The sequence below is a fragment of the Hypanus sabinus genome, chromosome 2 (genome assembly GCF_030144855.1).
Source record: "Hypanus sabinus isolate sHypSab1 chromosome 2, sHypSab1.hap1, whole genome shotgun sequence".
Lineage (NCBI taxonomy): Eukaryota > Metazoa > Chordata > Chondrichthyes > Myliobatiformes > Dasyatidae > Hypanus > Hypanus sabinus.
Window position 1 is genome coordinate 87,522,702 of NC_082707.1, and position 13,413 is coordinate 87,536,114.

Sequence of the window (13,413 nt, forward strand, 5' to 3'; positions counted from 1 at the left end):
TGGGTACTTGAAGTAACTGTAAGGGCCAAAGACCAAGGACTGGGAGTAAGGATTTAACCTGGAGTCCATGGGCATGTTGAGTTAATTATCTCCTTCTACATCATAGATTTCTATGGCAGTTGGCCAACTAAAGGAGACAGACATTTCTTAGGACCTTACAGCAGTTTAGAGATTAGATTCACAGGGCGATGAAAGATTCATATCACACAAAATGCTACTGACAATCAAACAAAAGCTCACTGCCTTATGTAAGATCAAAAATGAAACAAAACACAGCAGGCAAACAGGAGAGTTAAGAATAAAGACCACACAACACACAGCACTGACTAATCTCACCTATATTCACATACATTCTATCTTTCTGATTGTGGATTTTTAAGGGTGATTCACACATTGATAAATTTAAAAAATGTGCCAGAAGTATGATTTTATTCAGAGGTTCCATCAAACCTGAGAACTTCACTATTCCACATGCTTGTGTTGAATTAGTCATCCAACAAACCTAATACTAATTAGAATTAAAATGAGTTCTTGTTAGCAGCACTTTCTTGTGACATCACACTCCACCTTCCTCTCCAGTTCTTGTCAGAGTGAATTAGAACTAAAAGAATTAAATTGAAAAAAATTGCAGAGAATTTTGGCTTTTGCTCTGGGACTTGTTTACTTCAATTAGAAATCCAAACTGCTAAATCCCACCACTAAGTACGCATTCCTCTCTGTATAATAATGCAATCTATATGATTTTCAGCTTCCCTTCCCTTTTCCTCTGAAAGAATAACCTCCCTTGCTGAGATTATCTCACACGATGAAAGATTCAATCACATCAGAGGATGATTGGAACAGATATTCTTACCCCTGACCATTGACCAAGGGCACTCAGTTGATATCTGAGGTTTCTTGAATCAAAAATAACATACTTAAATAAAAGGACAACAGTTGAGTGTGATTGAATAACAGCAATGGACTCAGTGTGCATTGTCTTACAAGATACGATTGGCTCCAAAACAGCTCAATCGTGAATCTGTATATTTTTGGCTTTCAATTGTAAATTTGGTGCCTTCTAACGCTTCAGCCTTGTTTTCCATTGGGAAGAGGCACCAAGGACCTCTCTTTTGTTGCCTTTAAAAACAAACCTCAACTTTGTTCATCACTGATTTGACATAAACCTTAGGGAAATACTCCATCTTAGGTTCTGCTTAGGCTTATAAAGAAACCCCAACACTAGCATCAATATCAAATATGCCAATTCTTTTCTGAAGTCATATCTATTTTTGATTTTGCTGCACACTCCTGTCCACTGTTGTTTGTTACTGAGTGAAACACAAGGGCACAGGACTGAGAAATGACACACTGTTGTGTCCTATGGGAAGTGGCTTTGAATTGGGTACATCACCAGGGGCAAGGGAAGTGAGTTGGACAAACCGGGGATCAGCATTTTATACAAGCAAACAGATTGATAGGTCCTCATGTATCAATACTTGGGAGCCCGCAGAAAAAAATACTCTTCTCTAGGGAGGATGCTGAAATTTACAGATTGAAGTTCCACCAGAAAAAGAATGCTTTTCTTTGTCTGGTCCAAATCAAAGAACAGAAGAAAGGGGAAAGGAAGAATGCATGGCAGTTTCTGATTACAGCCACTTCCTACCAATGTGAGGGTCTACATTGTAAACACAAGAGATTCTGCAGATGCTGGAAATCCAGAGCAACACACACAAATGCTGGAGGAACCGAGCCTGTCTGGCATCTTCCATGGAAATGAATAAACAGTTGACATTTTGGGCTGAGACCCTTTATCAAGACGGGAAAGAAAGGAGGAAGATGCCAAAATAAAAAAGTGGGGGAAAGGAAGGAGGACAAGCTAGAAGGTGATAGGTGAAGCCGGGTAGATGGGAAAGGTGAAGCACTGGAGAAGAAGAAACCTGATAGGAGAGGAGAGTGGACCACTATATTATATGTTCAGTGGGAAGAAAAATGTCCTGAGTTTGTGAGTTAGAGTTCATATTCATAAACGACAGGAAGTGGGGAAGATGAGTTATCCATGGTGGAGATGAATTAGGTACAGCAAAACGCCAAAGATCTGGTATCCAATTGTTTGGAAATTCCATTGGTTTTGCCTCACTTGTTAGTACACTACAGCATCAGTATTCATCCATGCATCCACATGCTTCTGAAGTTGGTTGTATATTACTGGATGCACAGGCTGGGCATGCAGCTGGAGCCCTGGTCAGGGTGGAGAACGCCTCAGTCAGAGACATGAGGTTGGGTTTGCAGCTGGATCCAGGGTGCAAAGAGCTTGTTGGAGTCAGTTTGTATTGATCTTTGCCAAACTTTTACTGACTGAATCCTGGTTCTCGTGCTCCCTTTAAATTCAATGGGGCTCTGTTTCCCATTCTGCTTAAACTCACTGAGTTCATTAGAGAAGTTAATGCATTATTGTGTAATAAATTTTAAAAAAAATAATTAACAGTATCTTGGACTAAAAGGAGTAATATCCAGTTATCTGGGAAACGTATTTGATTGCAGCAAAGCCCTGAGGATACCGGATTATTCGAGTTTTACTGTACCGTAGTGAGAAGTACCAAGAGCATTTTAATTGTTCTGGGATTAGGCGATGAATTAGCCACCGATAATGGGCAAAGTATCCAATCAAAGAGACTTCCAACAGGCTCCATTATTACGAACCATGTGCCTGGGCTTTCCTGACAGCACAGCCAGGGTAATTGGGGAGGGGCAGGGGAGCATAATCCTCCTCCTCGGAGAGATAGGAAACAGCAACACTAGCAGCAGACATGGCGTGCATGGACAGCGAATCCAGGAACGGAAGGCTCAACCCATTAGGCATCAGGTGTCTAATCAAAACAAGTGCTTTCTCGTTCTCTGCCAGATGTGTAATGGAAACAGAAAACAACAGACATCATGACATTGCATCAACTCTGATGGGCTGTCTAATGAAGAAAGGAAAACATGTTAGTATTCCCACTCCTCCAAGTGCTAGAGAAAACCTTAGTGCTGACCTTGGATATTATCCAGCCCTAGGAAATATCTCTGATTTCAGGCACTTTTACTTTGGGGACTGAGGCCAGAGCCACAACCAGTTACCCGCCCTGATAGTACTTGGTAAGAATAGTGCACTTCTCAGGTAAGGTGGCAGTGTAGAACCATGAACCATGTCTAATATCACATGAGGAACAACTGCTCTCACCAGTCTGGCAAGTAAGTTGCACTAGACTTGGTTAATATGGTCAATATGACCATTTCTGGAACCTTTGGTTAAACTTTCCATCCAAAGTACATTTTGAGCTCTTGCGATCCTCACTGCCTCTGTGCTGTGCTGCTCAAAGTATAAAATGAATTATTATCTGAGGTGGGCACGAGGTAGCTACAGGGTTGCTTTCTTTTGACCCTATTCCACTGTGTGTCATCAGCTCTGCTGGCATTCTCCTGCGATGGAAAGGTGCATGGCCAGGATCATGGGTCTGCAACTTGGCGACAGCTCTCCAGTAACAGTCACACCTAGCAACATGTGAGGAGGGTTGATGTGGTATATTGTTTCTGAGGTCAGAGGTTGGCATCTTAAGAAAGATGTGGTGGGAGGGGTTTTGGGAGTTGCACTCATGGCAGTGCAGAAAGGCTGCAGTAAAACGACAATGTTATTGGAAGAGTTGTCGCGGAACCTGCAATGTTAATCACTGGCGTTTGCCCACATTTGATCTTCCTGACATTCCAAAATCCATTCTCTGAGCATGTTAATCAAGATCTTTACAATTATACTTTTTTTATTCTTTTTCCTACTATCCTGAGATTGCCAACTCAGTGGTTTCCCAGAAGCAACCAGCTCCTCTTTGGATGAAGGATGAGCAAACTGAGCACAATAGGCATGGGACCCAGGTGTGGCAGGATCAACACCTCCAGTTGGTGATCACTCAGTTTTGGTGATGGCAATGAAATTCAGCTCCTAGTTTACAAAACTAGGGAGCCTACAGTCATTTTTAAGGACATCTGGAAAGCCAGTAAAATGGCTTATGATTGGGTAAAGGATGGTCTTATGTAGTTTCCTACTTAACATCCAGCCTCTGTGTTTCTATGCAGATCAGAAGAAAAGCATGGAAGAGCTTTATTTGTCTCACCTGGTTTAGATAAGGGCATCACCCGAGGGAACTGCCGTCGAGATGGTCTTAAGGGGCTGAGAAAAGGAGAAAGAAATAGGTGAAAACCTCTTTTAGTAGAATGAAGCCGGGTGTCTATTGAGAGAAGATCACCAGCCAGATTACATCAGCATGTGGTACCATAAATTGATGATTCATTCCCTGGAGCACTTTACACTGTGGAATTCCCAGCTGAGCTGTTTAATGCAGAGGCTGACAAAATGTAAAGAAAAAATTTCTCCAGGAATGAATGCAATCTATGGGGGCATGACAACTAAACTGCTGTTCATAGGAACAGAAGAGCAGTACATAGACTCTTACCTTCTTACAATGTTTCATGAGAATTTGGTTGATCTGCGACTATCCTCTCACTTTTGCCCCCAATCCTTAATATTTTTATCAATAAAACGTATCAATCTCTGATTAATGATTGACTTTGCCTGAACAGAATGTGCAGAAGACAGGAGCAAACTTCTACCAACTTCCTTGCAGAACTTTCTTAACTTGCTTCCTAAAAGATCTGACTCAGTTTTTGTTATGTGTCTGCTACTAGTCTGCCAAGCACTGGATAGACTCTATCCACTCTGTCAGTTTTATTGTCTTGAAAACTGAGATCAATTCTAAGTCTCAGCAAATAGATAGCAACTTCTGTTACCCATTCTCATGATTGGTGTTGGAATTCAAGAATCTTTCCAGCATTTCATCCGTCATTCCATCTGATTATACCTTTCCAGGATGTGGTGAACAGAACACAACTAGGCACACCAGCTATGTTCTAACCAGGGCTTTGTGTTTCTGGACTACCTACTGGAGACACTTCAAGATATCAGCAATGGTGTCTCCAAAAAACCCCCTGAAGTTACAGAAGGATAAGTGAACTATACAGCCTCTTTAAGGCAATATGTCCAGTGCTAAGAGCCTAGTTCTACTTGTCTTCAGTGCACAGGCCTGAAACCAGGCAAACCAAATTGATACTCTTTTCTGAGCAGTGTGACAGGAAGCCATTACCAGATGGGCACAAGATTGAAGAATACACTTAAAACATCCTTGAAAAAATTGCAACAGCCTCACTGATTCCTGAGAATCCTTGGGCCATGATCTCTCAACATTGAGAAGTATTCTTAATGACATTGAGAATATTTGACTGGATGCACTTGGACCAAACCAAAAGACTAATGCAAGCAATGGAAACAGTGCACCATCTCACAAACTGTCCACCCATTTGAAGAGTTGGCCATTCCTCAGAGTTGACAAAACTGAAGTAAGTCATCTTCAACCTGAAGCAGTACCTCAGAAGAAGGCTTTTAATTAATGTTTGGCCTATGTGTAGTGCCTACAGTAGGAGTATCACTGATAAATTCTATAGATAACATAGACACGGGGTGATTTCTCTCCTTCAATCAGGTATTGTTCCTTAGCTGATATACATTTGGACTTTCATGTCCTTGAACAGTTAGTCTAATCTTAGATCCTCCCCACCCACTACAATACAAGTAAAACTAAAGAATTATGTAGAACCTCTCTGGCTACAAGGAATGAGATACTAGCTTTTTATTTATATACACTTCTTTGTATGTTATGCAATTCTTTATAATTGTTGAATGCTAGTGTTATTTGTTACATGCTCTGCCCTGACCAACACACAACAAATTCTTAATATGTGTAAATGCATCTGCTTACTACATTTAATCCTGATACTTGTTTCTTGATAATGTGGCTATGAGTGATATACAGCAGGAGAGTGTACCTGATGAGGTCCTTGCAGAGAGGCGGGAATGGATGCTGTTGGTAGTGTCCAAATACCTCAAAGACAATAGGTTGGGTCTTGATATACTCTATGAAGGATTTGGTCACCTCCACTGCAATCTGTAAAAAGAATAAATCTTTCAAATACACTTCAAGATGTAAACAAAAGAATGAAGTTTCCAGACTGCTACAGCCATTAACAGGACAGATAGCAGAGTGCACTCTCGTGGACTGGGTTGCTGCATGACTCTACAATACTGCATGTGCAAAGATTATAGAGCTAAAGATGTCTGGTTTACTTGGGAGGCCAACCTACCCTCAACTCACTCAGATTCTGATTGTTGCTACCCATTCAACACAAACTCCTGAAGCCCATGATTCACAATCTCTGATTTGCCCAAATTTCCTTAACCTTGATCTTCTAGTCCCCGAACTCCTCCAATGGTGAAACTTCAGATCAGCAGCTCAGGAGCCTGGTGGTTTGATGCAGTGGGCCAACAATGTGTGCACCATTCAACAACCCTATCAAGAGTCTTCTATTTTAAGCTTAACCCTACACATGTTGCATGCTTTACGGGCTCAAGGAGGAAGGGAGTTGTGTGGGACTTTCAGTTAAGGGTTGGGTGAGTGAGTCCAGAGGAGCAGATCATCACCTAGTGGATTGAGTCAACAGTGCTTGGAAATGACAGGGAAGGGGAAATGAATGCTGTGGTAGGTTGGGGAGAAGTATTGACGTTGTGGATTAAAAGAACACAAGCACAGGAGATAAATATTTAAAAGGATCCACGTAACTCAGGGTATCAGAACTGGTGAGGAACTTTACTTATGCAAGGACCCCTTCAATTACACTGCTGCAGAAGCTTTAGGTTTCTGATTTTTTTCCAGATCAAAGGAATAATTCAAAAAAGAGGTAACACGCACAAAATGCTGGATGAACTCAGCAGCATCCATGGGAATGAATAAAGTGGATGTTTTGGGCCAAGTCCCTTCATCAGAACTGGTAAGGAAGGGGGCAAAAGCCAGAATAGGATGGGGGAGGGGACGCTGATAGGTGAGACCAGGTGAGGTGTATGATGTGTGGGTGGGTGGGGAAGGGGGGTAATGTGAGAAGCTAGGATGGGGTAGGTGGACTGTAAAAGAAGGAATCTGATTGGAGAGCACAGTGCACCATGGAAGAAAGGAAAGGAGGGGAACAAGAAGGCAGGTAAGGAGAAGAGGTAAGAGGGTAACCAAAATGGAGAGTGAATAGAAGAAGCAATGGAATGGCAAGAACTTACTGGAATGTGGAGAAATTGATGTTCAGGCCACCAGACTGGAGGCTAACCAGACCGAACATGAGGTACTGCTCCTCCACCTTGAGTTTGAACCCTTCATGGCAGTAGAAGAGTCCATGGACAAACATGTCAGGAAAAGTTGGGGAGTATATCCAGTGTAGGCTTGGGACATGGACTGTTTTACATAGCCAATGAAAAGGCAGTCATAACCAGGGTCCATATAGGTGCCCATTGCTATACCTTTAGTTTGGAGAAAGTTGCAGAAGCCAAAAGAGAAATTGTTGAGGGTAAGGGCTATTTCTACTAGATGGAAAAGGGTGATGGTGGAGAAAAACTGGTTAGTTCTGTTATCAAGGGACAAGCAGAAAGCTTTAAATCTTTTCTGATGGGAATGGAAGTGTGTAGGGACTGGATGTTCATAATAAAAATAAGGCAATCTGAGCCAGGGGACAGAAAGTAATTGAAGTGACGGAGAGCATGTAAAGTGTCACGGATGTAGGTAGGAAGAGACTGAACCAAGGGAAACAAAATGGAGCCAAGGTATACGGACATAAGTTCAGTGGGACAGGAGTATGCAGAATCAATAGGCCTACTGGGACAGTTAGGTTTGTGGATCTTGGGTAGGAACTAGAATCAAGCAGTGGACAGGAGCCATGAGTTTGGTGGCAACTGGACAGGACATCACCAGAGTTAATGAGGTTGGTGATAGTGCGGGAAACAATGGCCTGGTGCTCCTTCGTGGGGTCTTGTGCATTGGTGAAGTAAGAGGAGGTGTCTGACAGCCTTAGCAAGGAAGAGGTCAACCTGCTAGAATCCTTGTCTGTGGGTTTTAATGGTGAGCTTGGGATTGAGGCAGAGAGTGCGAAGGCTGTCTGTTCAGAGGGGGGTTGGGTTAGAATAGGCTAGAGGAAAGGTGAAGTTGAGACAGTTGATGTCCCATCAGCAGTTAAGAGATGAAAAGGTCTAGAACAGGCAGAAGGCTAATGTGGGGCGCAGAAAAACAGAGCTGAAGATAGGAGAAGGTGTCATCGGTGGGAATTCTCATCAAAGAAGTAGGCTGGGAGATGGAGGTTACAGAAAAAGAGCTTATGTCATTATGTCAGGCACAGAACTCATTGAGGTGCAAGGGGACACAGATAAGGCCCTTGCTGAAGACAGAACACTCTGCCTCACAGAGGGGTAAAGCAAAGAGTATGGTGAATGCATAGCACAGGGTGGAACTGGGTTCATGGAAGGATCACATAAGAGAGGAGTGTTGGACTGTTCAGGGAAAGTGTGGTGGGAGGAAAATAGGGGCTCAGAGGAATGAAGGGGGCAAGGGTAGAGGGGACACCGATAGGCCATGGGACGGTGGGGGACAGTGGTGGAAGAAGAGGAGCAGTAGGCCACAGTGAGAAAGGTCTCAGCCTGGAGACAGCTGGTACGACAGTCTGGAGGGGGTCTGGGTTGAGACTGGAGGCAGCTGTTGTCAATATAGCAGGGTCCACTGCCTTGCTGTGGACAATCTTCTAATGCTGCCTGACTTGCTGAGTGCCTCCAACATTTTGTGTGTGTTGTTTAAGAATTTTGGCATCTACAGAATGTCATGTAATTATAAACACAATACTGCAGTTTCCCTAACTATTTTTAACAGGAATTCTGGACGAATCCCTCGCTTTTGTGTTCCATGCTGCTAAAAATAACCATATGCTCTCTTAACAAACTTCTCAACTTGTCCAACCACTTTCAAAAACGTTTGAAAACATTCTTGCAGCCTCTTTAAAACTTAGCTTGTTTTGGCTCTCATTTTTCATACTAAATATTATCAACAGGATAAATTATGCCTTTAATATGAAATTTTTCATGGCAAGCTGGTGAGGTTCTCCTGGTATTTTATACTGTTGCACATACTGTTTACTGCATTTTCCATCTTTTTTGTTCGAAATGACAAACGTTCATTTCCCTCCACCGATGTTGACTAACTTTCTGAGTTCCTCTAGCATCTTGCTTGTTTGCCCAGATTTCTGCATCTGCATTCTCTTGTGTCTCCAGTTTAAACGAGTCTGAAAAGCTACCCTTTCCCACTACTCTCAGTTTCCTGAATCTGATCTGCTTTGTCATTACTCTTTTAATTGCAAGGGCATTTGCTAAGAAGCATATTGAATAATATTTTGTTGAGCATCACTTGAACATCTGGTCAACATCAGCAATATTACCAATATTACCTCTTTGTCACTTTCCACATTGAATTAGGAAATAGGATGTACCTTGAGCCAAACCAATGCTCTCTCATTTAACTGCCTATACTTTCCCACAACCTGAATAGTTCTAGCCCAATTAATATCTCTGTAAGTCATTACCATTTAGGTTAACTAGCCCATGGTTGTCTGTTTTTTCCCTCTCTCCCGGTCTTTACATGGGATAAGATAAGACTCTATCACAGGCTGAAGTTTTAATCTGGGGCAAGACTAACTTTACAGGAATTTGCAAAGGGTGACAGGGAAACGCTGGCTGCAGGTGAAGGAACCTCAGGCAAGTGGGAGGCTTTTGAAAGTGAGATCTGGGAGCTTCAGTTTATTGTCATTTAGAAACCACAAATGCAATGCAGTTAAAAAATGAGACAACGTTCCTCCAGAATGTCATGTGCTTTTGTGATATCATTCTGGAGGAACGTTGTCTCATTTTTTTAACTGCATTGCATTTGTGGTTTCTAAATGACAATAAACTGAAACTGAACTGAAAACATTCCTGTTAGAGCGAAGAGAAAAGCTAGAAGGTTTAAGAAACCCTGGTCAGGGAAAAGGAGACATATGTCAAGCATAGGCAGCTGAGATTTAGTAAGTCCCTGAAAGATTGAAAGGGATATAGAGGCATACTGTAGAAAAAAAATAGGAGAGCAAAAGGAGGATATGAAATAACTGTGGCAGAAAATGTAAAGGAAGCTTCTAAAAGATTCTACAAGTACACTGAGATTAAAAGGGAACTGGGCACAGAATTGGTCCTTTGAGGATCAGTGTTATTGTCTTGCTTCTGCTGGATGGCCAGGACTGCACAGAATACTGCACAGTGAGATCTCACTAACACCCCCTACAGTTTAGATAGAGTACTGCACGGGCATCCAGAATACCGACTCACATTCTGCACGTGATAGAAACCAAGTGGGGGTCCTCGGCCTGTGTTTTTTAATGGTTCTGTTGAAAAGGCTTCCTCTTGGCGATGGATGAAACTGTAGCAAAGTAAAAAAAGAAGTAAAATCACAGATAGACCTTTGTTGGAAGCATTACGTACAATTTAGTTATAGTACTGGTTCAGTATATCAGATTCTTGGGGTGCTGCAAATATAGGCAAAATCTCAAGATTTCATTAGGCTATTTTACCCCTTCCCCACCCCACCTTGCTAATCAAGAACTCTTAAGATTGCTTTAAGAAGGTGGTAGTGGTGTGGTTAAGATGATACTATGGCATCACGATAAAGGGATGAATCTCTTAATGGGATAAATGGATCACTTCTCAGTGGCAAATACTTTGCCATCCATAGGCATGGCAATGTGCTTCTACAGGATACTTACTTGAATTGGCAGAAGATGTCGGCATATTCAGCTGAGATACTTGATGCCTGTAAGACAGTCACTCTGAAAGTGAAGTTGCTGCCAATCCTGAGATGTTCTACTATACCATCTACCTGTGCATCTACCGGTGACTTCACTGGACTCTCCAGCTCCTCCTGAGTGGCTGCAAAATGGAGACAAAACCACACACATTTATCCCCAATCTTGCACAAGGTCAAAACTGGTTTAAGTTGGTGGTGATGGAGTGGATACCTAAAATAGCGAGGGTTAAAGGTTCATGTCTCACTCTTGCCCATAACTATTTTAACCATACATGGAGAAAGTTCCTGTTTATAACGTAAGGACATGCAGGCCATCTTAAACATACTCACGACTAAATCCTGTACTGCTGCTTACAAAGCCTTACATCAGTCATGACCCTGACCACAGCAGACAGCAATGTAACTCTCAACTCCAAAAGCAAGTGCTTGGACAGTCCTAGACAGCTGCCCACTACCACTGCCTCACCCCACCGGTCCAGTGACTGCAAACTTTCCTGACTGCCTACCTCCTACCTCCTCAGTGGCCTTGGTGGAGACGCTGCACTGTATCCAGAGAGGTCAGGAGCACAGCTAGTCTCAGCTTCCTAGACTCAGGACCGCTCCAGACTGAATGCAGTGACCTCTGCCACTGACACTGTAATACACCCTGTATTATAAGCCAATAATAAGCCCTGGATCACTAGCCACATCAAAGGCCTCCTAAACCAGAAGAAGAGGGCCTTTAAAGATGGCGATCAGTTGGAGCTTAAAAGAGTTCAGAAGGAACTCAGAGTACAGCTCAGGGGGGCAAAGGAGCAGTATAGGAGGAAGCTAGAACAAAAGCATGAAGGAGGTGTGGGACGGGATGAAGATCATCACCGGATGCGGTGCAAAGCGGGGGGCAAACATAAGTGGAGATGTGGAGAAAGCGAACCAGCTGAATAACTTCTTCAATAGGTTCGACAGCACAATCTCATCCTCACCGCAGAACTCCACACCAGGCTTGTCTCTCTACTCGTCCTCCCTCTCACTTCCCTCACAGGAAAGTAGCCACTCACAGGAGACCTTACCCACGCCCAAGATTACAGCTGCACAGGTGAAAGGTCAACTGAGGAAGATCTGTACCAGCAAGGTGGCTGGACCGGATGGAGTATCCCCACGATTACTGAGGGCCTGTGCGTCTGAGCTGGGAGAACCCCTTCAGCGCATCTTCAACATGAGCCTGGAGCAGAGAAGAGTACCCAGACAGTGGAAAACATCCTGTATTGTCCCAGTATTGAAGAACAACCAAGGGAGATGAATGACTTCAGACCTGTTGCTTTGTCGTCGCACGTGATGAAGACCATGGAGCGGCTGATAATACAGAATCTGAGGCCACAAACCGGGCACGCCCAGGATCCTCTTCAGTTTGCGTATCAGGAGAAGGTGGGAGTGGAGGATGCTATCATGTACTTGCTGCACAAATCCCTTTCTCACCTGGACAGGGTCAGTGGTGCTGTGAGGATTACATTCCTGGACTTCTCTAGTGCCTTTAACACCATCCAGCCCAGGATCTTAAGGCACAAACTAATGGAGATGGGAGTAGACTCACACATGGTGGCTTGGATAATGGACTACTTGACAGACAGGCCTCAGTATGTGTGGTTGGGAGACTGTAGGTCTGACACGGTGGTCAGCAGCACAGGAGCGCCGCAGGGGACCGTGCTCTCTCCGGTCCTGTTCACCCTGTACACATCAGACTTCCAATATACCTCGGAGTCCTGCCATGTGCAGAAGTTCGCTGATGACACGGCGATAGTGGGGTGTGTCAGGAATGGCCAGGAGGAAGAGTATAGGGAACTGATACAGGACTTTGTGATATGGTGCAACTCAGACTACCTGCGTCTCAATATCACCAAGACCAAGGAGATGGTGGTGGACTTTAGGAAACCTCGGCCTCATATGGAGCCAGTGGTCATTAATGGAGAATGTGTGGAGCAGGTTAAGACATACAAGTATCTGGGAGTGCAGTTAGACGAGAAGCTAGACTGGACTGCCAACACAGATGCCCTGTGCAGGAAAGCACAGAGTCGACTGTACTTCCTCAGAAGGCTGGCGTCATTCAATGTTTGTAGTGAGATGCTGAAGATGTTCTATCGGTCAGTTGTGGAGAGCGCCCTCTTCTTTGTGGTGGCGTGCTGGGGAGGCAGCATTAAAAAGAGGGACGCCTCACATCTTAATAAGCTGGTAAGGAAGGCGGGCTCTGTCGTGGGCACAGAACTGGAGAGTATGACATCGGTGGCAGAGAGGAGGGTGCTGAGTAGGCTACGGTCAATCATGGAAAACCCTGAACATCCTCTGCACAGCACCATCCAGAGACAGAGAAGCAGCTTCAGCAGCAGGTTGCTGTCAATGCAATGCTCCTCAGACAGGATGAAGAGATCATTACTCCCCAACGCCATTCGGCTCTACAATTCAACCACCAGGGGCAAGACATGTTAAAGTGCCAGGGTTAGGACTGAGCTTAAGTTACCACTCAATGCACTTTAGTAAACTATTTAAGAACTTTTTAAAAGCTATTTATTAATGCTTTTTGGGAGGGTGATTTTAGATGCATATCATATTTATACTGAGTTAAATACTGTATGTAATTAGTTTTGCTACAATAAGTGTATGGGACACTGGAAAAATATTGAATTTC

General features: G+C 43.6%; 1 protein-coding gene across 5 annotated transcripts in view; it reads right to left on the reverse strand.

The window, feature by feature from the left end:
* The window catches only part of kif1aa (kinesin family member 1Aa), a 320,477-nt gene that overhangs the window by 62,240 nt on the left and 244,824 nt on the right, over window positions 1-13,413 (reverse strand). For all 5 annotated transcript variants that reach the window (XM_059949994.1, XM_059950017.1, XM_059950003.1 and 2 more), the window contains 4 exons: window positions 10,714-10,876; window positions 10,280-10,370; window positions 5,893-6,011; window positions 4,128-4,183 (listed from right to left, as the gene is read on the reverse strand). In XM_059949994.1, the coding sequence (XP_059805977.1) occupies window positions 4,128-4,183; window positions 5,893-6,011; window positions 10,280-10,370; window positions 10,714-10,876 (429 nt within the window). The remainder of the gene's footprint in view (window positions 1-4,127; window positions 4,184-5,892; window positions 6,012-10,279; window positions 10,371-10,713; window positions 10,877-13,413) is intronic.